This window comes from Dermochelys coriacea, chromosome 23 (genome assembly GCF_009764565.3).
Source record: "Dermochelys coriacea isolate rDerCor1 chromosome 23, rDerCor1.pri.v4, whole genome shotgun sequence".
NCBI lineage: Eukaryota > Metazoa > Chordata > Testudines > Dermochelyidae > Dermochelys > Dermochelys coriacea.
In genome coordinates, this window is record NC_050090.1 from 7,754,351 (window position 1) to 7,781,952 (window position 27,602).

General features: G+C 51.1%; 1 protein-coding gene across 4 annotated transcripts in view; it reads right to left on the reverse strand.

The window, feature by feature from the left end:
* LOC119847424 (deleted in malignant brain tumors 1 protein-like) overlaps positions 1-27,602 on the reverse strand; it is a 60,203-nt gene that overhangs the window by 17,344 nt on the left and 15,257 nt on the right. The window contains exons 2-11 of one of the 4 annotated variants that reach the window (XM_043501277.1): positions 27,561-27,587; positions 25,825-26,154; positions 23,215-23,544; positions 22,094-22,423; positions 21,010-21,339; positions 16,932-17,261; positions 7,549-7,878; positions 6,417-6,746; positions 5,204-5,533; positions 4,250-4,579 (exon numbers count right to left, since the gene is read on the reverse strand). In XM_043501277.1, the coding sequence (XP_043357212.1) occupies positions 4,250-4,579; positions 5,204-5,533; positions 6,417-6,746; positions 7,549-7,878; positions 16,932-17,261; positions 21,010-21,339; positions 22,094-22,423; positions 23,215-23,544; positions 25,825-26,154; positions 27,561-27,587 (2,997 nt within the window). Of the gene's footprint in view, positions 1-4,249; positions 4,580-5,203; positions 5,534-6,416; positions 6,747-7,548; positions 7,879-16,931; positions 17,262-21,009; positions 21,340-22,093; positions 22,424-23,214; positions 23,545-24,701; positions 25,032-25,824; positions 26,155-27,560; positions 27,588-27,602 lie in introns of all 4 variants that reach the window. The other 3 variants (XM_043501278.1, XM_043501279.1, XM_043501280.1) reach the window with 3 other exon arrangements.

Consider the following 27,602-nt stretch of genomic DNA (forward strand, 5'->3'; position numbering starts at 1 on the left):
CCCCTCCAGCCTTAAACTCTGTTAAACTGAATAGGCTCCACCCACTGAGACTGCATGAGAATGGGAGAACAGGATCTTTCCTCACCATTGAAATGAAGCCACCTCTTGGGTAGGGCCAGACAGATGAGAAACAGAACAGGATAATATGGCCCAGCTGTTTAGAACAGGAAGTGGGGAAGCAGCCTGAGTCCAATCATAGCACCTGGAGAACATTACAGGTTCAGGATTAATTAACTAAGATGCAAATTGGCCACAAGAATGGGGATCCAAGATCTACTCTTGACAAAGTGACCCTCATTTCTAGTCCATGTAATTGGCTACGGGCTCAATTTGACACCATACCCAACCAGTGGGGTCTGTGATTACACAGTGCCCCATTGTGCCATAGCGGGGCAGGGGGTCATAGATTCATCGACTCCAAGGCTACAATGTACCTTTTTGAGCATCTAGTCTGATCCTAGAGCAGAGCTTTTACAGAAACAGCCATTCTTGACTCAACAATTGTCAGCAATGAAGAATCTACCACAACCTGTAGTAATTTGTGCCAGCGGTTAATTACCCTAACCATTCTCAATGTATGCCTCATTTCCACTCTGAATTTGTCTAGCTTCAACTTCCAGTCATTGGATCCTGTTCTACCTTTCTCTGCTAGATTGAAGAGCCCTTTATTAAATAGGTTTCAGAGTAGCAGCCGTGTTAGTCTGTATTCGCAAAAAGAAAAGGAGTACTTGTGGCACCTTTGAGACTAACAAATTTATTTGAATGCATCCAATGAAGTGAGCTGTAGCTCACGAAAGCTTATGCTCAAATAAATTTGTTAGTCTCTAAGGTGCCACAAGTACTCCTTTTCTTTATTAAATATTTATTCCCCAGGTAGATTCTTGTAGACTGTGATCAAGTCACCTCTTACCCTTTTCTTTGTTAATAGATTGAGCTCTTTGAGCCTATCACTGTAAGGCAGATTTTCTTATCCTTTAATAATTCTTGTGGCTCTATGACTCTCTCCAATTTATCAACATCCTTCCTGGATTGTGGGCACCAGAACTGAATACAGTATTCCTGCAATGGCCACAGCAGTGCCAAATGTACAGATAAAATATCCTCTGTACTCCTGCTCATGATTCCTCTCTTAATACATCCCAGGATTGAATTAGCCTTTTTGACCACAGAGTCTCAGTGGGAGCTCATACCCAACTGATTGTCCACCATGACCTGGAAATCTTTTTCTGAGTCACTGTTTCCCAGGATATAACCCCCCATCATGTAAACATGATCTGCATTCTTTGTACCTAGATATAGATATTTACATTTAAATGTATATTGTTTGCTTGCACCTAGTTTACCAAGCAATCCAGATCAGGCTGAATCAGTAACCTATGCACTTCATTATTTACCACTCCCCCAATTTTTGTATCATCTGTGAATTTTAACGCCTATGATTTTATATTTTCTTCTCAGTCATTGATAAAATGTTAAATATCATAGGTTCAAGAGCCATTCCCTGCCATGTTAATTTTATATTGTTCTAGTTTTTTTAATCAAAATGTTTTGCGGTACCTTACAGAAGTCTAAGTCTATTTCATCCACACTATTACCTTTGTTAACCAAACTGGTAATCTCATAAAAAACATATCAAAGTTAGTCTGACAAGATCTATTTTCCATAAACCCATGTTCATTTCCATTAATTATATTACTCTCCTTTAATTCTTTATTGTTTGACTCCCATATCAGCTACTTCATTATCTTCCCTGGGATTGACGTTAGGCTGACAGGCCTTTAGTTAGCCAAGCTATCCCTTTTACTCTTTTTAAAAATTGGCACAACATTAGCTTTCTTCCTGGCTGCTGGACCTTTCCTAGTGCTCCAAGACTTATTGAAAATCAGTAATAACAGTCCAACATGCTCCTTACTTGGCTGTTTTAAAACCCTTGGATGCAAATGATCTGGACCTGCTGATTTTAAACTATCTACCTTTTGTGGCCTCTGTTTAACATCCTCCTGACAGATCAGTGGAATGGACAGAGTATTATCATCGCCATATGGTGAGACTATATGATCTTTTTTTTCCCAAATACAGAACAAAAATATTTATTGAACACTTCTGCTTTTTCTGCATTGTTATTGATATTTCTCCCATTTTCATCTAAACATGGACCAATATCATTGTCAGGATTCTTTTGGTTCTTAATATATTTTAAAAACACCTTCTTGTTGCCATTAACTCTGCTGGCCATAGATTTCTTATTCTGCCCCTTTGCTTCCCTTATCAATTTTCTACTAACTAGAACAATCAAATGGGGATGAAGGCCTCTCCACACAGCACACACACCCCTCTCTGCAGTAGAGGCTCACAGCATAGTGTTGGGGTGCTGGGGTCAGCACTAACTCAGACAGGAAAGCATGCTCTATTGAGCTTCCCAACAGGCTCTCTGCAGCATCAACAGTGCAAGGGAAGGTGAGAGTTACCTGAGCACACAACACTGGTGTCTTTTGCATAACTGAAGTTATGATCTCCCCAAGGCCTAGCCCTGCATTCGGAGATGGCAGCTTCTGACTCTGTGCAGTTATCATCATCCAGCCAGGGACAGTCAGATCCATGTCCAAAACGAGCCCCATGTGGCACTGATAATGCCATCCCACAGCCCAGCACACAACTTAAGCATCATGTAAGTCCCAGTTGCCATCACACCCAGTTCTCCACTGCTGGTTATGAAACACCTTGACTCTCCCAGCCCAGCGACTGCGGCCATTCGCCAGCTGGAGCAAAGACATTTCTGAGATGCCTGAGCCTTCAAACACACAAGGGAATAAACACTGAGAGATTCCTATCCCTCTGATTGCTAGAGATGCTGGGGAACATAGCGATGAGAGGTCTGAATGGCCTCTGCACACAGCGACTGCCTGTCCCGGGCTGAATCACCACCACTGACATCCGGCTCGCATGGTGGTACCTGAGCTGCTCTCTGCAGCACAGACTCTTAGCACCACACTGGAGTGTTGGGGTCAGCACCGACTGTGAGGGCAGGGTGCCCCCTACTGAGTTCCCATCCCCCTCCCTGCACCAGGGTGACTGATGTGGGTTACCTGAGCACATAACACTGGCGTCTTTTCTGTGGTGAAAGTTATGGTTTCCCCAAGGCTTAGCCGGGCATTAACTGAGGGAAGCTTCTGATCCTGTGCAGTGAACATCATCCAGCCAGATGGGATCAGACCCTAGCCCAAATCAAGCCCTGCCTGGGGCTGATAACGCTGTCCCACAGCCCAGCTGCCTCCACATGATGGCAGCTTCACATAACTGCCAGCTGTCATCACACACGGTTCCCCACTGCTGATTGTGAGGCACCTCAACTCTCCCAGCGCAGGGATTTGGGCCATTCACCAGTTGGAGTGGAGCAAAGCTTAGACTGACTGAGCCTGTAAAAACCCCAAGGGTCTAATGACTCAGAAAGCTTCCTGTGCATCTGATCTCTAGTGATGCTGGGGAACTTAGCGCCTTCCGCTGACTGGTCTGAACAGCCTCTATACACAGCGCCTGCCTATCAAGGACTCACTCCTCAAATCTGACATGCAGCCACCTCTAGGATGAAACAGGGCAGCTGAGAGACCAGGCACAGAAACTCATGGGCTGTGTAGGAGAGGGAGTGAGGAAGAACCATGTCTCCAGTCACAGCTTTAGGGGATGTTACAGGTCCAGGAGTAATTAGCTGAGATGGAAATCACCCTGAGTGATGAGGGGAGGAACCCCACACTTCATAAAGGGAACCCAGGTTTCTACTGCCCTTGAGTGGCTGCAGGCTCCATTCAACCCCAAATCCGACAAATGAGATCTACAGTTACCCAGTGCCCCATTGTGCTGTCGTGGGCCAGGGGGATCAGAGCGATCAGCGACGGGACAAGGTCTCTCACTGAGGCGCACGTACTGCTCCCTGAAGCGCAGGCCCCAAATGCTGAGCTGGGGCACTGGCTCAGCACTGACTGCGAGGGGAGAGCGTCCCCTACTGAGCCCCCATCCCGCTCCCTGCAGTACAGGCACATAGACCTGTGCGGGGGAAATGGGGTCAGCACTGACACCATGGGAAAAGCGACACTTACTGTGACCCCGAACCAGGTCCCTGCAGTACCTGCCCTTAGCACCATGCTGGGGCACTGGGGTCAGCACTGACTCAGACAGGAGAGCTGGGTCTGTGCTGAAAGCTTCCCAGCCTGATCCCTGCAGCACCGACAGTGACGTGATGGAGGAGGGTTACCTGAGCACTTGACACCAGCATCTTCTCCATGGTGACAGTTATTGTCTCCCCAAGGCCGAGCCCTGCATTGGGAGAGGGTAGTTTCTGTCCCTGTGCAGTGAACGTCATCCAGCCAGATAGGGTCATATCCTCGTCCAAACTGAGCTCTTCCAGGGGCTGATAACGCCGTCCCACAGCCCAGCTGCCTGCACACAACTCCGGCATCTGTTATGTCCCAGTTGTCATCACAGATGGTTCCCCACTGCTGGTTGTGAAACACCTCGACTCTCCCAGCGCAGAGACTAGAACCATCAACCAGTCGGATTGGAGCCTGCTCTGGAATGGCTGAGTCTGCAAATGCGCCGAGGGAATAAACACTCAGGGAGATTCCTTTGCCTCTGATCACTAGTGACATTGGGGAACGTAGCGTCTCGGATCTGATCAGTCTCTACACATACCAATTGCCTGGCAGGGGCTCATTCTGCTCTACTAATACACAGCCACCTCTGGGGTGGGAACGGGCAGCTGAGAGACAGGCCACAAAAACTCATAAGCTATGTAGGAGAGGGAGTGAGGAAGAACCCTGTCTCCAGTCACAGCAGTGCGAGATGTTACAGATTGAGGGGTAATTAGCGGAGATTGAAATCACTATGATGGGGGTAGGAGCCACACACTTTATAAAAGGACTCAGGGTTTCTACTGCCCCTGAATGGCTGGAGGTTCCATTCGACCCCAAATCCCACAAATGGGATCTATGGTTACCCTGCGCCCCATTGTGCTGTAATGGGCCAGGGGGATCAGAGCGATCAGCGACGGGGAGGGTCTCTCACTGGGGAGCATCTACTGCTCCCTGCAGTGCAGACCCTAAGTGCTGTGCTGGGACACGGGGCTCAGCACTGACTGCGAGGGGAGAGATCCCCCTGCTGAGCCCCCATCCTGCTCCCCACAACACCCACAGTGATGGATGAGAGTTACCTGAGCACACAACACTGGCATCTTCTCCGTGGTGACAGTTATGGATTCCCCAAGGCCGAGCCCTGCATTGGGAGAGGGCAGCTTCTGTCCCTGCGCAGTGAACATCATCCAGCCAGATGGGATCAGAGCCTCGCCCAAATTGAGACCTGCCTGGGGCTGATAACGCCGTCCCACAGCCCAGCTCCCTGCACACTACTCTTGCCTCAGTTAAATCCCAGCTGTCATCACACACGGTTCCCCACTGCTGGTTGTGAAGCACCTCGACTCTTCCAGCGCAGCGACTCGGGCCGTTCACCAGTCGGAGCTGAGTCTGCTCTGAAATGTCTGAGTCTGCAAACACCCCCAGGGAATAAACACGCAAGTAAATTACTGTGCATCTGATCACTAGTGACCCTGGGGAAAGCAGCACCTCCCACTGACGGCTGTGAACCACCTCTGCAACTGCCTCTCAGGGCTTCATTCCCCACCACTGACATTCAGCCACCTCTGGAGTGGGACAGGACTGCTGAGAGACCAGGCACAGAAACTCATGGGCTATGTAGGAGAGGGAGTGAGGAAGAACCCTGTCTCCAGTCACAGCAGTGGGGGATATAACAGGTTCAAGGGTAATTAGCTGAGATGGAAATCACCCGGAGTGACGGGGGAAGGAGTCCCACACTTCATAAAGGGATCCCAGGTTTCTACTGCCTCTGAGTGGCTGCAGGCTCCATTCACCCCCAAATCCCACAAATGGGATCTACGGTTACCCAATGCCCCATTATGCTGTCGTGGGCCAGGGGATCAGAGCGACTGGCGACAGGGAGGGTCTCTCACTGAGGCACATGTACTGCTCCCTGCAGCGCAGGCCCCAAGTGCTGTGCTGGGGCACTGGGGCCAGCACTGCCTGCAATGGGAGGATGTTATTCTTGAAACCGCCACCCTGCCTCCTACAGCACAACAGCCATCAGCACCCTGGGACACTGGGGTCAGCACGAACTTCAGAGGGAAAGGCTCCCTTGTGTGGTCCCCAAACGGCTCGCTACAGCACAGTCCCTTCACCCACATGGGGGTCAGCACTGACTGCGAGGGCAGAGCAGTCTCTCAGGAGCCCGCATGCTGTCCCTACAGCACGGGCCCCTGGCACAGTGCTGTTACATTGCGATCTGAACTGACTGACCTGTATTGAGCTCCTACCCCACTCCCTGCAGCATCCACCAGGATGGCGGAGGATTACCTGAGCACACAACACCAGCATCTTCTCTGTGGTGACAGTTATTGACTCCCCAAGGCCGAGCCCTGCATTCGGTGAGGGTAGCCTCTGTCCCTGTGCAGTGAACGTCATCCAGCCAGATGGGGTCAGAGCCTCGCCCAAAGTGAGCACTGATTGGGGCTGATAACGCCGTCCCACAGCCCAGCTGCCTGCACACGACTCTGGCATCCTGTAGGTTCCAGTCATCATCACACACGGTTCCCCACTGCTGGTTGTGAAGCACCTCGACTCTCCCAGTGCAGTGATTTGGGCCGTTCACCAGTCGGAGAGAAGTCTGCTCTGAAATGTCTGAGTCTGCAAATGCCCCAAAGGAATAACCTACTCAGGTAGGTTCCTGTGCATCTTATTGCTAGTAATGCTGTGGAACTTAGTGCCTCCCACTGACAGGTCTCAACAGCCTCTAAACAGAGCACCTGCCTTTCAAGGACTCACTTCCCACCTCTGATATGCAGCCACCTCTGGGGTGGAACAAGGCAGCTGAGAGACAGGGCACAGAAACTCACTGGTGTGTAGGAGAGGAAGTGAGGAAGAACCCTGTCTCCAGCCACAGCTGTGGGGGGTGTTACAGGTTCAGGCAAATTAGTTGAGATGGAAATCACCCGGCGTGACTACACTTCAAAAAGGGGCCCCTGAGTGGCTGCAGGCTCCATTGGACACCAAATCCTGCAAATGGGATCCACGGTTACCCAGCGCCCCATTGTGCTGTCGCGGGGCAGGTGGATCAGAGCAATCAGCGACGGGGAGGGTCTCTCACTGAAGCGCACGTACTGCTCCTTGCAGCGCAGGCCCCAAGTGCTGTGCTGGGACACTGAGCTCGGCACTGACTGCGAGGGGAGAGAGCCCCCTGCTGAGTCCCCATCCCACCCCCTGGAGCGCAGGCATGTAGAACTGTGTGGGGAAAATGGGATCAGTGCTGACAACATGGGAAGAGCGACATTTACTGTGGCCCTCAATGGGCTCCCTGCAGTACAGGCCCTTAGCACCATGCTGGGGCACTGGGGTCAGCGCTGACTCAGACAGGAGAGCTGGATCTGTGCTGAAAGCTTCCCAGCCCGATCCCTGCACCACCCACAGTGAAGTGATGGAGGAGGGTTACCTGAGCACACAACACTGGCATCTTCTTCGTGAGTACAGTTACTGTCTCCCCAAGGGCTAGTCCTGCATTGGGAGAGGGCAGCTTCTGACCCTGTGCAGTTGACATTATCCAGCCAGATATGGTCAGATCCTTGCCCAAAGTGAGCCCCGGCAGGGGCTGATAATGCTGTCCCACAGCCCAGCTGCCTGCACACGACTCCAGCATCCTGTAGGTCCCAGCTGTCATTACACACGGTTCCCCACTTCTTGTTATGAAACACCTCGACTCTCCCAGCGCAGCGACTCGAACCATTCACCAATCGCAGCTGAGTCACGTCTGAGATGCCAGAGTCTGCAAACACCCAAGGGAATAAACGCTCAGGGAGGTTCCTGTGCATCTGATTTCTTGTGTCGCTGGGGAATGTAGCGTCTCCTGCCAACGGATCTGACCGGTCTGTGCACACAACCACTGCCTGTCAAGGGCTCCCCACCACTGACCAGGCTAATCACTTAGGCAATGTTGAAGTTTGTCCACTCCCCTCCCACCAGCTCTCACCTAGTTAGGCAGACTGGACTGCAGTCTGACCTACTGCTCCCACTAGAGCACTTAATGAAAAAGATCACCCCCCCGCACTACTGGCAGGAACCTCCTGGGGAGCAGATTTACACCCTCACTCCTGGTGCTGGTATTCCCTTCAGTGGGATATTGTGCAGTGCTGCAGGTCAGATGCTGTCATAAGCATCTTGGTGATTGGGAGATGAACGCAGTCACCCGTGTCATTAGTGGTTGTCTTAGCCTGACATCAGCAGCGAATTTACATGTGTTGGCTCCATAGCTCCCTGAAAACGTCACCCAGAGTCCAGGAACAAACCATCCCAATGTGTGGAAAGAATATTAAATATGGCAGGCGACCTGCTTGGCTTAACAGTGAAATCCTTGCTGATCTTAAACACAAAAAACAAGCTTACAAGAAGTGGAAGCTTGGACAAATGACCAGGGAAGAGTATAAAAATATTGCTCAGGCATGCAGGAGTGAAATCAGGAAGGCCAAATCACAATTGGAGTTGTAGCTAGCAAGGGATGTTAAGAGTAACAAGAAGGATTTCCATAGGTATGTTAGCAACAAGAAGATCAGGGAAAGTGTGGGTCCCTTACTGAATGGGGAGGCAACCTAATGATAGAGGACGTGGAAAAAGCTAATGTACTCAATGTTTTTTTTGCCTCCGTCTTCACGAACAAGGTCAGCTCCCAGACTACTGAACTGGGCAGCACAGTATAGGGAGGAGGTGACCAGCCCTCTCTGGAGAAAGAAGTGGTTCAGGACTATTTCGAAAAGCTGGATGAGCACAAGTCCATGGGGCCCAATGCAACGCATCTGAGGGTGTGAAAGGAGTTGGCGGATATGATTGCAGAGCCATTGGCCATTATCTTTGAAAACTCATGGCAATGGGGGAGGTCCCAGATGACTGGAGAAAGGCTAATGTAGTGCCCATCTTTAAAAAAGGGAAGAAGGAGGATCCGAGGAACTACAGGCCAGTCAGCCTCACCTCAATCCCTGGAAAAATCATGGATCAGGTCCTCAAAGAATCAATTTTGAAGTACTTTGAGGAGAGGAAAGTGATCAGGAACAGTCAGCATGGATTCAACAAGAGCAAGACTAACCTAATTTCCTTCTACAATGAAATAACTGGCTCTGTGGATGAGGGAAAAGAAGTGGATGTGTTATTCTTTGATTTTAGCAAAGCTTTTGATACGGTCTCCCACAGTATTCGTGCCAGCAAGTTAAAGAAATATGGGCGGGATGAATGGACTATAAGGTGGATAGAATACTGGCTAGATCATTGGGCTCAGCGGGTAGTGATCAATGGCTTCATGTCTAGTTGGCAGCCGGTATCAAGTGGAGTGCCCCAAGGGTCAGTCCTCGAGCCGGTTTTGTTCAATATCTTCATTAATGATCTGCAGGATGGTGTGGATTGCATCCTCAGCAAGTTTGCAGATGACACTAAACTGGGAGAAGTGGTAGATACACTGGAGGGTAGGGATAGGATACAGAGGGACCTAGACAAATTAGAGAAAGAAAAAGAAATCTGATGAGGTTCAACAAGGAGAAGTGAAAAGTCCTGCACCAAGGACAGAAGAATCTCATACACTGCTACAGACTAGGGACCAAGTGGTTAGGCAGAAGTTCTGCAGAAAAGGACCTAGGGGTTACAGTGGATGAGAGGCTGGATGTGAGTCAACATAGTTGCCAAGAAGGCTAACCGAATTTTGGGCTGTATAAATAGGAGCATTGTCAGAAGATCGAGGGACGTGATCATTCCCCTCTATTCAGCATTGGTGAGACCTCATATGGAGTACTGTGTCCAGTTTTGGGCCCCACAGTACAAGAAGGATGTGGAAAAATTGGAAAGAGTCCAGCGGAGGGCAACACAAATGATTAGGGAGCTGGAGCACAGGACTTATGAAGAGACGCTGAGGGAACTGGGATTACTTAGTCTGCAGAAGAGAAGAATGAAAGGGGGTTCCAAAGAGGATGGATCTAGACTGTTCTCAGTGGTACCAGATGACAAAATGAGGAATAATGGTCTCAATTTGCAGTGGGGGAGGTTTAGGTTGGATATTAGGAAAAAAATTTTCACGAGGAGGGTGGTGAAGCACTGAAATGGGTTACCTAGGGAGGGGTGGAATCTTCTTCCTTACAGGTTTTTAAGATCAGGCTTGACAAAGCCCTAGCTGGGATGATTTAGTTGGTGATTGGTCCTGTTTTGAGCAGGGGGTTGGACTAGATGACCTCCTGAGGTCCCTTCCAACCCTGATATGCTATGATTCTATGATCCCCCCTTAGAACTGCCTGGAGTGCAGTGACGGCTGGCAGCAACCTGCTGCGCTCCAGGCTGACAAGGGTTCCGCCCAGTGCAGAGGCAATGCACACTTCCTACAAGCAGATCGACCCCCTCCTGAAGTGAACACCTGCCCCTGCGATTCCTTCTGACTTGCCAGGACTGACCTGGCAACATCGTTTTGTGGCAGCTAATGCTGCACTTGTGTCTAGTGCTGCCAGCCCAGTACCAGTCTCAGATGAACAATGGCAGAGCTGGGCTGAGAAGCTGTGTCCTCACAGAGGGGCGGCAACTCTGGGATACAGAGACTGGCTTGCTGATGAATTTCAGAAGCCCTAACTTCTATCTTCCTATTTGCAGCCTGGGACACATATCCTGGAGTAGGCTTCATGGGCCCCTGACTGGACTGGCCAGAAGGACTGCTGCCATGCAGAGTTTTGGCTTAGCTTGATCTTCTGAAGCAGCCGTTACATCTTCAAAGAGCGATTGGAATTCAAATTAGAAATAATAATACAACAACTAGAAGTGCCTGGGTTATAGCCCAGGCTGTTCCATGGGCTCACAAAGTGATCTGGGACAATCCTCTGTGTTTGGGTTCCTTCTTCTGTTAAGCATGGATAATAGCTACCCACCATTTCATAAGGGTGTTGTTTTAAAATTAAGGGTTGCATAGAGCAGAGGAAAGGTAAATTGTTCTGGTAAGCGATAGGTAGCTTTTTTAAATCGTGGCGGAAGCTGTAAAAAGAACGGTAAGGAGTGACAGGGAACAGAGTGGGAGGATGAGAGAGAGCAAAGGTTAATGAAACAAGAGGTGGGGCAGCAATACAGATGGTCACACGTGATGGAGGAGAGCCCCGTTAGAAGACTGAACCTTGAGGATGCAGTCAGATGGCTGAACAAGCTAGATCAGGGATCGGCAACCTTTGGCACGTGGCCCATCAGGGAAATCTGCTGCCGGCCAGGATGGTTTGTTTACCTGCAGTATCTGCAGATTCGGCCGATCGCAGCTCCCACTGGCTGCGGTTCACCGTTCCAGGCCAATGGGGGCTGCGGGGAAGCGGCGCGGGCCAAGGGATGTGCTGGCAACCTCTTCCCTCAGCCCCCATTGGCCTGGAATGGCAAACCACGGCCAGTGGGAGCTGCAATTGGCCAAACCTGCAGATGCTGCAGGTGAACAAACTGGCCTGGCCCGCCAGTGGCTTTCCCTGATGGGCCGCGTACCAAAGGTTGCCGATCCCTAAGCTAGAGGTAATCAAGGTTGGAATGAGCTCTCCCCTGACAGCTAGTGATGAGCTGGGGAGGGGAAAAGGCTTCAGGACCAGACTGTATTTACATGAACACACCCACTAGGTATCCAGCAGAGAGAGCTGTGTTGGCTGGTGTTGGGTTACAAATCACTGTAGTACTGAATACAGGCACAATGAAATGTTATTACCCTGATTGTGTGAGTAAAGGGCAGCAGAACTGTGCTTAGCCTGCCCTGACTTAAGGGTTCACCCACAACTGAACTGAACTCACTAACCAGGGGGCTCAGACACCAGATCCCTATCAAGAGCGAGAGGGAGTGAAGATGGGTTTTCCTGCTCTCTCTCTCTCTCTCTCTCTCTCTCTCTCTCTCTCTCTCTGTTTCAGAGTAGCAGCCGTGTTAGTCTGTATTCGCAAAAAGAAAAGGAGTACCGGTGGCACCTTAGAGACTAACAAATTTATTAGAGCATAAGCTTTCGTGAGCTACAGCTCACTTCATCGGATGCATCCGATGAAGTGAGCTGTAGCTCACGAAAGCTTATGCTCTAATAAATTTGTTAGTCTCTAAGGTGCCACCGGTACTCCTTTTCTTCTCTCTCTCTGTGTAAGAAGTCTAGGCATGGTTCAATCTGCTACCCCCCTCCCCCATTCTTCAAAGGTAGAGCTAATTAAGGCTCCATTAGGAATCTTTTTGGTTTAAGCGATCACTAGAGCTGAAATCACCTGCTGTGAGTCAAAAAGAAAAGGAGTATTTGTGGCACCTTAGAGACTAACAAATTTATTTGAGCATAAGCTTTCGTGAGCTACAGCTCACTTCATCGGATGCATTTGGTGGAAAATACAGTGGGGAGATTTATATACACACACAGAGAACATGAAACAATGGGTTTTATCATACACACATCATACAGCAGTTAACAAGAACATCTGAGGAACAGCAGGGGTGGGGGGCGGAGAAATAACATGGGGAAATAGTTTTACTTTGTGTAATGACTCATCCATTCCCAGTCTCTATTCAAGCCTGAATTAATTTGCAAACTGGATACAATTAATTTAGGCTTGAATAGAGACTGGGAATGGATGAGTCATTACACAAAGTAAAACTATTTCCTCATGTTATTTCTCCCCCCAACTGTTCCTCAGATGTTCTTGTTAACTGCTGGAAATAGCCTACCTTGCTTGTCACCATGAAAGGTTTTCCTCTTCCCCCTCCCCCTCCCCCCCCCCGCTGCTGGTGATGGCTCATCTTAAGTGATCACTCTCCTTACAGTGTGTATGATAAAACCCATTGTTTCATGTTCTCTTTGTGTGTATATAAATCTCCACACTGTATTTTCCACCGAATGCATCCGATGAAGTGAGCTGTAGCTCACGAAAGCTTATGCTCAAATAAATTTGTTAGTCTCTAAGGTGCCACAAGTACTCCTTTTCTTTTTGCGAATACAGACTAACACGGCTGCTACTCTGAAACCTGCTGTGAGTCAGTGTTTCTACCCAGCCTGCTTCAGCACTGAGGTCTCTCCACTAAGAGCTGACAGTTACTGAGAGCTGGGTGGAGACTCAAGAGCTAGACCTGCAGAGGTCACAGTAGAGAGGCTGGGGGCAGCAGAAGGTGAGGGTGAGCAGAGTGGTGAGTGGCTGGCAGGGCAGCTGCCACCAGAGCAAGCACCCAGACAGCAGAGTGAGCCAGGCCGTCTCCTCCCCACCCCACCCCCATGGTGGGAGCTGAACTCACACAGGTGCACCTCTGCGTCTTCACTAACTAAGGACCACCACTGTGAGTGGGGTGTGGCGGAGAGAGAAGGGAGGGGCATGTTAAAGGAACTTTTGGTTGCTGGACTAAAGAACCTGAGGCAAGACACTGTCTGATGTACTCTGGGATAGGTGTTTTGCTCATGATTAAACCTATTTCCGGCGTTTTCCCAAGTTAATGCTGGGTTACTTCCCTCCTTTTATTAAAAAGTTTCTTTTCTGCACTGAGACTCTGCTTGCGAGCGGGGAAGCTTTGCCTCGTAGACGCACCCAGGGGGTGGTGTGTAATTGTCCCAGGTTACTGGATGGGAACTCAAGCCAGTTCTGTGGTATTGCTGAAAAGGAACCCCTAGATATTGAATTCAGCCCTGGTCGCTGCCAACTCCACCTGGCAGAAGGGTTACATAGATATTGACTTGTGAAATACGCAAAAGAAGAAGACTCCCCCCACTGACATGCAGCCACTTCTAGGGTAGGACAAGGCAGCTGAGAAACAGGACAGGGAAATATTTAGGCTGTGCAGGACAGGAAGTGTCCTATATCCAGCTGTTGGGGAAGTTACAGGTTCTGGGCTAATTTTCTGGGATGCAAATCCTTCGGAACACAGTGATTATAGAAATTGGTTCTTGAGAAATTGGCCCTGGATTTTTAGTTTGAGTGAGCGGCTGCAGGCTCCATTGACACCAAATCCAACCAGTGGAAGCTATAGTTATCCAGCCCCTCATTGTGCTGCAGAGGGGTCTGGCCCAGGGATAACTAGATGCCAACTGGCAGAGGGCAGAGGGATACCTAGAGTTATATGGGGATCCCCCGGGTGAGATATATGCACAATAGATCATCAAAGGTGGCATGTGAGGTCTCTACCTAGAGCCAGCAGCCCACTCGTCACCCTAATGGGGGTAAGATGTTTGTATGGGACATAGTTGAAGAGACATGTAAAATGTGGAATATGATGCTCCAGAAGCATTAAAGTGAAGCTTGTCACCTGTACCATGGCAATCCCTTGGGCCGAGCCAGTCACCACATAGCACAAAGCCCAGCTGTGGGGACAGGCTATATTCACTGTCTGGGCCCAGTGGGGGCCTGAGAATCTACAAAGACAAAGAGCCCCAGGATAAGTCTCCGAAGAGAGACCTCCTCTGGGAAGAGACAATGGTCTGTACCATTCTGTACAAAGAAAGAGGAGAGGGGAAAAGAGCTCCCTTTCACTCAGGAGGTGGCTGACAGCATTTGTCTCAGGAACAGGTTTCAGAGTAGCAGCCGTGTTAGTCTGTATTCGCAAAAAGAAAAGGAGAACTTGTGGCACCTTAGAGACTAACAAATTTATTAGAGCATATCAACCTCAGCCTGGACCAGTCCACACAAGAGATCCACTTCCTGGACACTACGGTGCTAATAAGCGATGGTCACATAAACACCACCCTATATCGGAAACCTACTGACCGCTATTCCTACCTACATGCCTCTAGCTTTCATCCAGATCATACCACTCGATCCATTGTCTACAGCCAAGCGCTACGATATAACCGCATTTGCTCCAACCCCTCAGACAGAGACAAACACCTACAAGATCTCTATCATGCATTCCTACAACTACAGTACCCACCTGCTGAAGTGAAGAAACAGATTGACAGAGCCAGAAGAGTACCCAGAAGTCACCTACTACAGGACAGGCCCAACAAAGAAAACAACAGAACGCCACTAGCCTGGATGATTTAACTGGGATTTGGTCCTGCTTTGAGCAGGGGGTTGGACTAGATGACCTTCTGGGGTCCCTTCCAACCCTGATATTCTATGATTCTATGATTCTATGATCACCTTCAGCCCCCAACTAAAACCCCTCCAACGCATCATCAAGGATCTACAACCTATCCTGAAGGACGAGCCATCGCTCTCTCAGATCTTGGGAGACAGACCAGTCCTTGCTTACAGACAGCCCCCCAATCTGAAGCAAATACTCACCAGCAACCACACACCACACAACAGAACCACTAACCCAGGAACCTATCCTTGCAACAAAGCCCGTTGCCAACTCTGTCCACATATCTATTCAGGGGATACCATCATAGGGCCTAATCACATCAGCCACACTATCAGAGGCTCGTTCACCTGCGCATCTACCAATGTGATATATGCCATCATGTGCCAGCAATGCCCCTCTGCCATGTACATTGGCCAAACTGGACAGTCTCTACGTAAAAGAATGAATGGACACAAATCAGACGTCAAGAATTATAACATTCAAAAACCAGTTGGAGAACACTTCAATCTCTCTGGTCACTCGATCACAGACCTAAGAGTGGCTATACTTCAACAAAAAAGCTTCAAAAACAGACTCCAACGAGAGACTGCTGAATTGGAATTAATTTGCAAACTGGATACAATTAACTTAGGCTTGAATAGAGACTGGGAATGGATGAGTCATTATACAAAGTAAAACTATTTCCCCATGGTATTTCTCCCTCCCACCCCACCCCCCACTGTTCCTCTGATATTCTTGTTAACTGCTGGAATTAGCCTACCTGCTTGTCACCATGAAAGGTTTTCCTCCTTCCCCCCCCTGCTGTTGGTGATGGCTTATCTTAAGTGATCACTCTCCTTACAGTGTGTATGATAAACCCATTGTTTCATGTTCTCTGTGTGTGTGTATATAAATCTCTCCTCTGTTTTTTCCACCAAATGCATCCGATGAAGTGAGCTGTAGCTCACGAAAGCTTATGCTCTAATAAATTTGTTAGTCTCTAAGGTGCCACAAGTTCTCCTTTTCTTTTCTCAGGAACAGGAGATCACAGCCAAGGCTGGAGTAAAACCCTGGAAGGGCGTTGCTCTACCAGACAGAAAAGTATCTCATTTGATGAGTCTAGGCACTAGTCAGCGTGGTATGATTTTATTGGCCATGGAACCATTTCTTTCCAACCCTTCTCCTTGCTACTCCTCGAATCTCTACTCTCTGTGAAATCACTTGTCCTTGTCACTATGAAGTGAACTAGGGCTGTGCATTGATTGGGGCAGAGATGGGAGGTGGAGCTGGTTAGCGGGGGGCCCTGTTCCTTTGGGAACAGTGGATCTGTGACTGCTGTGAATGCCCAGTGGGACAGCGGCTGGGAGCTGCAGGGGGACACTCGGAGGGCTGGGGGCTGGAGTGTGCCTATTGCCAACCTGGAGAGAGGCCATGCCTCAACGCCTAGAGGGCACAGCTTGTGTGGCCTATGGCTGAGGGAGTTGGAGAGCTGCCCCCAGCGGGCACAGACAAGGCTTCCTCATGCTAGGGGCCCATGGCACTGCACTGGGGCATTAGGGCCAGGACAACTGCAAGGGGAGAGCACCCCCTACTGACATCCAAGCCTCCTGCCTGCAGCACAGGCCTATAGATCCGCAGAGGGGAATTAGGGTCACCACAGCGTGTGAGAGGAGAGTGCACCCTGCTGGAACTACCATATAGTTCCCTGAAGAAGCACAGGCCTCAAGCACCATGCTGGGGTTAGTAACGGCTGTGAGGGGACAATGCCTTGTAATGAGCTTCCCACCCTGCTCCCTGCAACATGCACTGTGATGGATGAGGGTTACCTGTGCAAACAACACCAGCATCTTCTCCGTGGTGACAATTATTGTCTCCCCAAGGCCGAGCTCTGCATTCGGAAAGGCCAGTTTCTGTCCCTGTGCACTGAACATCGTCCAGCCATATACGGTCAGATCCTCGCCCAAATTGAGCCCTTCCTGGGGCTGATAACGCCGTCCCACAGCCCAGCTGCCTGCACACGACTCTGGCCTCAGTTAAATCCCAGCTGTCATCACACACGGTTCCCCACTGCTGGTTGTGAAGCACCTCGACTCTCCCAGAGCAGCGACTCGGGCCGTTTACCAGTCGGAGCTGAGCCACTTCTGAGATACCAGAGTCTGCAAACACCCCAATGAAATAAACACTCAGAGAGGTTCCTGTGCATCTGATCAGTAGTGATGCTGGGAAATGTAGAGCCTCCCACTGATGGGTCTGAACAACCTTCACACACAGCTACCACCTATCAGGGTCTCACTTCCCACCACTGATATGCAGCCACCACTAGGGTGCAGCTGAGAAACAGCCGAGAGAAATCTGGCCCAGTCATTTAGGGAGGACATGGGGAAGAATTCTGCATCCATTCACAATGGTGCCAAAAGTTAAAAGTTCATGGCTCATCAGCTAAGATGCTAATTGGCCGGGGCAATGGGGTTAGGAGCCTGATGCTTGACAAAGTGTCCCAAGGAACCTACTCCTTGTGAATGGCTGCAGGATCCATCTGACACTGAATCTGATCAGCGGGATTCATAGATTCCCAAGGCCCAAAGTGCCCACTGTGACCACCTAGTCTGACCTCCTGTGTAGCACAGGCCAGAGACCTGCCCCGGAGTAATTCCTCGGGCAGATCTTTCAGAAACATCCAATCTTGATTTAAAAATTACCAGGGAGGGAGGATCCCCCACAGCCCTTGGTAAGATGTTCCAACAATTAATAATCCTCATCGTTACAAATTTACACTTTATTTGTAATCTAAATTTGTCTCTCTTCAACTTCTAGACATCGCATCTTATTAATCACTTGCCTGTAAGATTGAAGAATCCTTTATTATCACATTTCTGTTCCTCATGATGGTAATTATAGACTGCGATCAAGTGGTCCCTTCACCTTCTCTTTGTTAAACTAAACAGATTGAGCTCCTTTCATCTGTCACCACCAGGCAGGTTTTCTAATCCTTTGATCATTCTCATGGTTCTTCTCTGAACCTTCTTAAATTTATCAGCATCCTTGTTGAGTTGTGGGCAAGAGAACTGGACACAAGATTCCCGCAGTGGTTGTACCAGCACCAACTACAGAGGTAAAATAACCTCTATACAGCAACTCGAGATTCCCCTGTAAGTGCATCCCAGAATTGCACTAGCCATTTTGGTCACAGAGTCATACTGGGAGCTCTGTTCAGCTGATTATCCACCACCCACTCCCAAATCTTTCTCAGAGTTAGGGCTTCCCAAGAGAGAGTCCCCCCTCCTGTAAGTACAGCCTGCATTCTGTGTTTCTAGATGTATAATTTTACATTCAGTCATGTTAAAAGGCATCTTGTTTGCTAGTGATTTAGATCATTCTGTGTCAGGGACCTGTCCTCTTCCTATTTACCAGTCTCCCAAATTTTGTGTCATCTGCAAACTTTTTTAGTGATGTTTTTATGCTTTTCTCTAGTCCCTTGATAAAATTGTTAAATAGTGTAGAGCCAAGAAGTGATCCCTCAGGACCCCAGTCAAACACATTTGCCTGATGATGATTCCCCATTCACAATTACATTTTGAGACCAGGAAGTTGGCCAGTTTTTAATTGATTTATCATGTACAATATCGATTTTGCATCGTTCTCATGCAGTGCCAAGTCAATTCCTTACAGGAATCTAGAGCAGGAGGGGGCAAACTACGGCCCGTGAGCCAGATCTGGCCCCTCAGGGCTTTGGATACAGCCTGCGGGATTGCCACCCCTGTGGTGCTGTGAGCGCCGCGCTGCTCTCAGAAGCAGCCAGCACCACTTCCCTGCAGCCCCGGGGGGGTGGCAGAGGACTCCGTGCACAGCCCTCACCTGTGGGTTCCACACCCGAAGCTCCCATTGGCCGCAGTTCCCCGTTCCCAGGAGTGGCGCAGGGCCAGGGCAGGCAGGGAGCCTGCCTTAGTGGTGCTGCACCACTGCCACCCTGGAGCTGCTCCAGGTAAGTGGCACTGGGCCAGAGCCCGCACTCCAAATCCCTCCTGCATCCCAGACCCCAACCCCCTGCCCTGAGCCTGCTGCTGCACCCACACCCTTCCTGCACCCCAACCCCCCATCCCCTGCCCTGAGCCCCCTCCTGCACTCTGCATCCCTCCCCTCATCCCAACCCCCTGCCCTGAGTCCCCTCTTACACCCCGCATCCCTCATCCACCCCAACCCCTTGCCCTGAGCCCCTTCCTGCACACCGCACCCCCTCCCACACCCTGCACTACCTCCTGCACCCTAACCCCCATCCCAGCCCTACATTCATGGCCATGCATGCAATTTCCCCACCCAGCTGTGGCCCTCGGGCCAAAAAATTTGCCCACCCCAATCTAGAGAGATGAGGTGAGTGAGGTAATGTCTTTTATTGGACCAGCTTCTGTTGGTGAGAGAGACAAGCTTTGGCGCTTACTCAGAGCTCTTCTTCAGGTCTGGGCTCTGTGTGGCTCGAAAGCTTGTCTCTCTCACCAAGAGAAGTTGGACCAACAAAAGACATTTCCTCACTCACCTTGTCTCTCTTGTATCCTGGGACCAACATGGCTGCAACTACACTGCATACAAAAATGGCAGATGTCTAATGGCAGAGCACATCAGGGCTCTTCCTTTAGGCAACCAAACCTCTCATCTCATCAGAAGAAGACAGCAAGTGAGTCTGACGAGAACTCACCGGTCACAGAGCGCCCATAGGGCTGGAGTTGGGTGGGGGGATCAGAGTGAGCAGACATGGAAGACGGGCTCTGACAGCGAAGTTGTCATAAATATAAAGGGAAGGGTAAACACCTTTAAAATCCCTCCTGGCCAGAGGGATTTCACCTGTAAAGGGTTAAGAAGCTAGGATAACCTCGCTGGCACCTGACCACAATGACCAATAAGGAGACAAGATACTTTCAAAAGCTGGAGAGAGGGAGAAACAAAGTCTCTCTCTGTCTGTGTGTGTGTGTGATGCATTTGCTGGGAACAGAAAGGAATGAAGTCTTAGAACTTAGTAAGTAATCTAGCTAGATATGCGTTAGATTCTGTTTGTTTAAATGGCTGAGAAAATAAGCTGTGCTGAATGGAATGGATATTCCTGTTTTTGTGTCTTTTTATAACTTAAGATTTTGCCTAGAGGGATTCTCTATGTTCTGAATCTAATTACCCTGTAAGGTATTTACCATCCTGATTTTACAGAGGTGATTCTTTTACTTTTTCTTCTATTAAAATTAATCTTTTAAGAACCTGATTGCTTTTCCTTTGTTCTTAAGATCCCAGGGTTTGGGTCTGTGTTCACCTATGCAAATTGGTGAGGATTTTTATCAAACCTTCCCCAGGAAATGGAGTGTAGGGTTTGGGGAGGATTTTGGGGGGAAAAGACGTTTCAAAGTGGGCTCTTTCCCGGTTATATATCTGTTAGACGCTTGGTGGTGGCAGCAATAAAGTCCAAGGGAAAAAGGAAAATAGTTTGTACCTTGGAGAAGTTTTAACCTAAGCTGATAAAAATAAGCTTAGGAGGTTTTAATGCAGGTCCCCACATCTGTACTCTAGAGTTCAGAGTGGGGAAGGAACCTTGACAGATGTATACACCTCAGCCTGCAGCACGGTGCCCTAGCACCACGCTGGGGCATTGGGGTTAGCACTGACTCTGAGAGAGGGCAGCCCCCTCCTGTGATTCTCAAACTGCCCCCTGCAGCAAGGCCCTTAGACACGACCTGAGACCTTGTGGTAAAGCAGGAGCCCGCAGGGAGAGCAGCCTCCGCTGAGCCCCAGCCCCGCTCCCTGCAGCACAGCCTTTTGCATCAGGTGGTACATTAGGGTCAGGACTCACTGTGAGGGGAGAGCGCCCCAGTGAGTCCCCAAACTACTTCTCACAGCACTCACATGGGCATGATGGAGGAGGGTTACCTGAGCACACAACACTGGCATCTTCTGTGTGGTGACAGTTATGGTCTCCCCAAGGCTTAGCCCTGCATTCAGAGAGGGCAGCTTCTGACCCTGCGCAGTTAACCTCAGCCAGCAAAATTGGCCCAGATCCTTGTCCAAATTGAGCCCTCCCTGGGGCTGATAACGCCGTCCCACAGCCCAGCTGCCTGCACACGATTCCGGCATCGGTTATGTCCCAGCTGTCATCACACACGGTTCCCCACTGCTGGTTATGAAGCACCTCAACTCTCCCAGAGCAGCGACTTGGGCTGTCCAGCAATCGCACCTCAGCCAGGTGTGGAAGGGCTGAGTCTGCAAACATCCCAAGGGAGTAGTCAGTGAGCCTCCTGTGCATCTTATCATTAGCAATGCTGGGGAACACAGCGCCTCCCACTGACAGGTCTAAACAGCCTCAGCACACAGCGACTGACCATCAAGGGCTCACTCCCCACCACAGACATGCTACCACCTCTGGGGTGGAACAGGGCAGATGAGAGACAGTTTACGGAAAGCTGGCCCAGTAGTTTAGGCAGGAAGTGGGGAAGAATTATGTCTTTCTCGGTTACTGCAGGTCTGAAACTTAGGTCTATGAGATTGCCCAACTAGAGCGTAATGCGTCACTGCAGCCAATGGCCCACCAGCAGAGGCCACACCTGCTGACTTATCATGGTCAGGTAACTAGCTGCAGACTGTTGATTGCACACCTCCAGGTATAAAGATTCCTGTTCCCATCTTACCCCTTATATAAACAACCTGTTGCTAGGCTGACTGCTGGCCAGATCCCTGGGACCTGCCCCCGTTCCTTATTCTTGTTCCTGACTCCTGCTTCCTCCCCCAGTTCCTGTTCCTTGCTCCTGTTACCATCCCTTGCTCCTGACGCCTGTTGCCTGGCCCAGGGAGCGGTGTATGTCTCACAGGGAAACAGCACACCTTGCAGCACAGCCCCCCAGCACCTCGCTGAGACACTAGAATCAGCACTGGCTCGGACAGGAAAGCAGGGATTGTGCCGAAAGCTTCCCAGCCTGTTCCAGGCAGCACCCCCAGTGACATGACAGAGGAGGGTTACCTGAGCACACAACACTGGCATCTTCTCCGTGGTGACAGTTACTCTTTCCCCAAGAACTAGCCCTGCATTCGGAGAGGGCAGCTTCTGTCCCTGTGCAGTTAACCTCATCCAGCCAGATGGTGTCAGATCCTCTCTCAAAGTGAGCCCGCCCTGGGGCTGATAAGGCTGTCCCACAGCCCAGCTGCCTGCACACGACTCCAGCATCAGTTATGTCCCAGCCATCATCACACACAGTTCCCCACTGATGGTTGTGAAGCACCTCAACTCTCCCAGCGCAGCGATTGGGGCCGTTCACCAGTTGGAGAGGACCTGGGTCTGGAATGATCGAGTCTGCAAATGCAATAAATACTCAAGGAGATTCCTGTGCATCTGATCACAAGTGATGCTGATGACTGTATTGCCTACCACGGATGGGTGTGACTGGCCTCCTCACACAGCCACTCCATGCCCAGGGCTCAGTCCCCACCGCGGACATGCTGCCACTTTGGGGTGGGACAGGGCAGCTGAGAGTCAGGGCACAGAAATATGGCGACTGTGCAGACAGGAAGTTGGGGAAAATGTTTGTCCAGTCAGAGCTGCGGGGGACGTTACAGGTTCAGGGCTAATTGTTTGTGGTGCAAATTGTCCAGCATGGCTGAGTTAGGAGCCCAACTCTTGTCAAAGTGACCCTGGGTTTCTAGTCCCCAGGAGCGACTGCAAGCTCTGTTTGACACCAAGTCCCACAGCTGGGATCTGTTCTTACCCAGCGCTCCATTGTGCCAGGGAGGGTGGGGGATCAGAGCAATCAGAGCTGGGGGAGGGCCTCTCACTGTGCCCCACACTTCACCCTCTGCAGCTCACGCCCCCTAGCGCCGCTCTGGGGAATTGTGAGTGTCGCTGACTGTGATGCGAGAGCCCCATACCCTGTAGCACAGACCTTTTGTCAGCCAGCCGGAGGACTGGGGTCAGCCCAGACTGCTAGGGGAGAGCACCCCCTCCTGTCTTCCTAGCCTGCTCCCTTCAGTACAGGCCCACAACGCTGCGCTGGGGCACGGGAACTCAGACAGGGAACCAGGACTGGGCTGAAAGCTTCCTAATCCACTCCCTGCAGCACCCACTGTGACAGAAGAGATGAGGCTTACCTGAGCACACAACACTGGCATCTTCCACGTGGTTACAGTTATTGTCTCCCCAAGGCCTAGCCCTGCATTCGGAGAGGGCAGCTTCTGTCCCTGTGCAGTTAACCTCATCCAGCCAGATACGGTCAGTTCCCTGTCCAAACCGAGACCCCCCTGGGGCTGATAACGCCGTCCCACAGCCCAGCTGCCTGCACACGACTCTGGCCTCAGTTAAATCCCAGCTGTCATCACACACGGTTCCCCACTGCTGCTTGTGAAGCACCTCGACTCTGCCAGAGCAGCGACTCCGGCCGTTCACCAGTCGGAGCTGAGCCACTTCTGAAATGCCTGAGTCTGCAAATACCCCAAAGGAATAAACACTCAGGGAGTTTCCTGCGCATCTGATCACCAGTGACACTGGAGAATGTAGTGCTTCCCACTTACAGGTCCACACAGTGAATACCCATCAAGGGCTCACTCCCCACCACTGACATGCTCCCACTTCTGGGGTGAATCAGGGCAGCTGAGAGACATGCTCAGCAAAGTTGGCTGAGCTGTTTATGGAGGAAATGGGAAAGAATTAGGTATCTCCCATACACTACAGGCCTCAAGCCCAGATCCACGAGGTTGCTGAACTACAGCCTTACCTGTCACATCACGGTGAGATGAGGGAATTGTAGCTAATGGGCCACCAGTAGAGGCCCATCCACCATGAGCAGGTGACTAGAAGCAGACTGCTGATTGGACACCTCCAGGTGTAAAGCTTCCTGTTCCCATCCTACCCTTTGGCTGAGCAACTCGTTGCTAAGGCTGCTGCTGGCCAGACCCCAGGGACCAGATTCCTGCCTCCTCACACAATTCCTGCTCCTTGCTCCCGTTACCACCCCTTGTTCCTGGCTCCTGCTGCCTGGCCCTGTGCCTGCTCCTTGCTCCCATTACTGCCCCTTTTTCTTGCTTCCTCACCCTAACTCTAGTGACCAACTCTGACTGTGGCTTGACCTTGGGCAAGGCTTCGGACTCTGTTTCTGGCTTTCACCTTTTGTGTGACGTTCAGCCGTGATCCCGATGCCACCCTGGCTCTAACCAGTAGGCCACACCACCTTGTTACTGGTCCTGACAGTGTCCAATCCCGTCTGCGCCAAGGATAACATTAGTTAAGTTGCCAATTTCCCGGGACAATGGAGTCAGGAGCATGATGCTTAGCAAAGTGATGCAGGGTTCCCAGTCCCAGTGAACAGCTACAGGCTCCAGCTGACACTGAATCTGACTGGAAGGACCAATGGCCACGGAGTGCCAGACTGTGCTATAGCTTGGAAATGGGACTGGAGCAAGGAGAGACGGGGTAAGGTTTCTCAGAGGGACACATACACATCTCCCTGCAGCACAGCCCCCCAGCACCTCACTGAGACACTAGAATCAGCACTGGCTCGGACAGGAAAGCAGGGATTGTGCCGAAAGCTTCCCAGCCTGTTCCAGGCAGCACCCCCAGTGACATGACAGAGGAGGGTTACCTGAGCACACAACACTGGCATCTTCTCCGTGGTGACAGTTACTCTTTCCCCAAGAACTAGCCCTGCATTCGGAGAGAGCAGCTTCTGTCCCTGTGCAGTTAACCTCATCCAGCCAGATGGTGTCAGATCCTCTCTCAAAGTGAGCCCGCCCTGGGGCTGATAAGGCTGTCCCACAGCCCAGCTGCCTGCACACGACTCCAGCATCAGTTATGTCCCAGCCGTCATCACACACAGTTCCCCACTGATGGTTGTGAAGCACCTCAACTCTCCCAGCGCAGCGATTGGGGCCGTTCACCAGTTGGAGAGGACCTGGGTCTGGAATGATCGAGTCTGCAAATGCAATAAATACTCAAGGAGATTCCTGTGCATCTGATCACAAGTGATGCTGATGACTGTATTGCCTACCACGGATGGGTGTGACTGGCCTCCTCACACAGCCACTCCATGCCCAGGGCTCAGTCCCCACCGCGGACATGCTGCCACTTTGGGGTGGGACAGGGCAGCTGAGAGTCAGGGCACAGAAATATGGCGACTGTGCAGACAGGAAGTTGGGGAAAATGTTTGTCCAGTCAGAGCTGCGGGGGACGTTACAGATTCAGGGCTAATTGTTTGTGGTGCAAATTGTCCAGCATGGCTGAGTTAGGAGCCCAACTCTTGTCAAAGTGACCCTGGGTTTCTAGTCCCCAGGAGCGACTGCAAGCTCTGTTTGACACCAAGTCCCACAGCTGGGATCTGTTCTTACCCAGCGCTCCATTGTGCCAGGGAGGGTGGGGGATCAGAGCAATCAGAGCTGGGGGAGGGCCTCTCACTGTGCCCCACACTTCACCCTCTGCAGCTCACGCCCCCTAGCGCCGCTCTGGGGAATTGTGAGTGTCGCTGACTGTGATGCGAGAGCCCCATACCCTGTAGCACAGACCTTTTGTCAGCCAGCCGGAGGACTGAGGTCAGCCCAGACTGCTAGGGGAGAGCACCCCCTCCTGTCTTCCTAGCCTGCTCCCTTCAGTACAGGCCCACAACGCTGCGCTGGGGCACGGGAACTCAGACAGGGAACCAGGACTGGGCTGAAAGCTTCCTAATCCACTCCCTGCAGCACCCACTGTGACAGAAGAGATCCTAGGCTTACCTGAGCACACAACACTGGCATCTTCCACGTGGTTACAGTTATGCTCTCCCCAAGGCCTAGCCCTGCATTCGGAGAGGGCAGCTTCTGTCCCTGTGCAGTTAACCTCATCCAGCCAGATACGGTCAGTTCCCTGTCCAAACCGAGACTCACGTGGGGCTGATAACGCCGTCCCACAGCCCAGCTGCCTGCACACCACTCTGGCCTCAGTTAAATCCCAGCTGTCATCACACACGGTTCCCCACTGCTGCTTGTGAAGCACCTCGACTCTGCCAGAGCAGCGACTCCGGCCGTTCACCAGTCGGAGCTGAGCCACTTCTGAAATGCCTGAGTCTGCAAACAACCCCAGGGGATAAAGAGTTAAGGATGGGCTAGAGGAAAGGAATATGGGGCTTGTTCCCTATCGTTTGCTCTGGTTCCCATTAGGTCCCAGTGTGGCAGACTGGCTGGCTCCGGGGGGCTGAGAATGAGACACTGGGGGGTTCCTCTCTGGAGGTCACCAGCTCTGATCCAGCCCGAGGCACGGCGGAATGGCTGGGACTCGTGGGATGGAGGATGGGACACAGGGTCTTTCTCCCAGAGGACTCTGGCTCCAGTACAGTCTGCGCGAGGAGGATGAGGTGACGCAGTACATTGGGGGAAGGAGACCGGGAGCTTTTCCCCTGGAGGGCCCCGGTTCCTGTTTGGCCCTAGCTCAGGCAGGGACAGTGGCTGGTGTGGGGGGAACAGGCACTGGGTTTTCATGTCTGGGATCGTGGGTCCAAGCTGGTAGTGAGTGGAAGTTGCAGCCATTGTAGCTCTCTGATGCCGAAAATGTGAAATAAGCTGCTGGGGTTAATTTCCCTCCATGACAGGACAGGTGTGTGCAGCCCAGCCCAGCCCTCAGTCCGAGCGGCTCCTACTCAAAGGGCAAAGGGCATAACTGGTCAGGAGACTGAACTGCCCTTTGCCCCTGCCTGAGCCCCCTACCCATCTGTGCCCTGATGCCCCCGTCTACCAGAGCCAACAGCAGCAGCCTTGCGGGGCTGTAGTTCTGCTCCCCCAAAGCCTCCACTGGGGCTGACTCGGCTCCTCTATATTCCACAGCATCCACATAGACAGGGCCAGCCCTGTGCTGTCCTGGTGCTGAGGGTGCCACAGCAGCCCAGCTCCTGGCACCCCACTGCCACCTCCTACAGGCCCCAGCTGGTGTCACTCATGGCACCTCCACTCCCCCGGTGCAGGGATTGGGGCCATGTACCAGCTACAGCCAGAGCTGAGCTGAAATGGCTCTAACAATAACTAAAGGCAAACATATCTCTTGGGGCAGATCCTATTCCAGGGTAAATCTGGGGTCACCCCAGACTTAAGCGGCTCAGCCAGGAGCTGCCACAGCCCAAATGGAACTCGGACTTGCTAGGTAAGGCTGAGTTCTCGAGATGCTGGGTGGCCTGAGTATTTCCACAGGGACCCAATAGCCAGGATGCCCTTCACTCTGCCACACAGTCCACCTTGTTAACAATTCACTGGTGGGGAAACTGAGGCACGTATCGAGGCAATGATAGGCTGAGTCCACAAGGTGTGTCTGGCAGAGGCAGGATTTGAACCCAGGTCTCCAGTTCTACATTTGAACCACTAGATTAAATAATCTTAACTCTGCCCTTCCCCACCCCGATTTATAAAACAGCTGCACACAGAGCTGCACCCTGCAGCATGCACCCCACACACACCCCGCACCCTCTGCCTATGTTCATATTTACCTGCCAAGGAGAATCCTGTCATGGAAGCTGAAATAAAGCAAA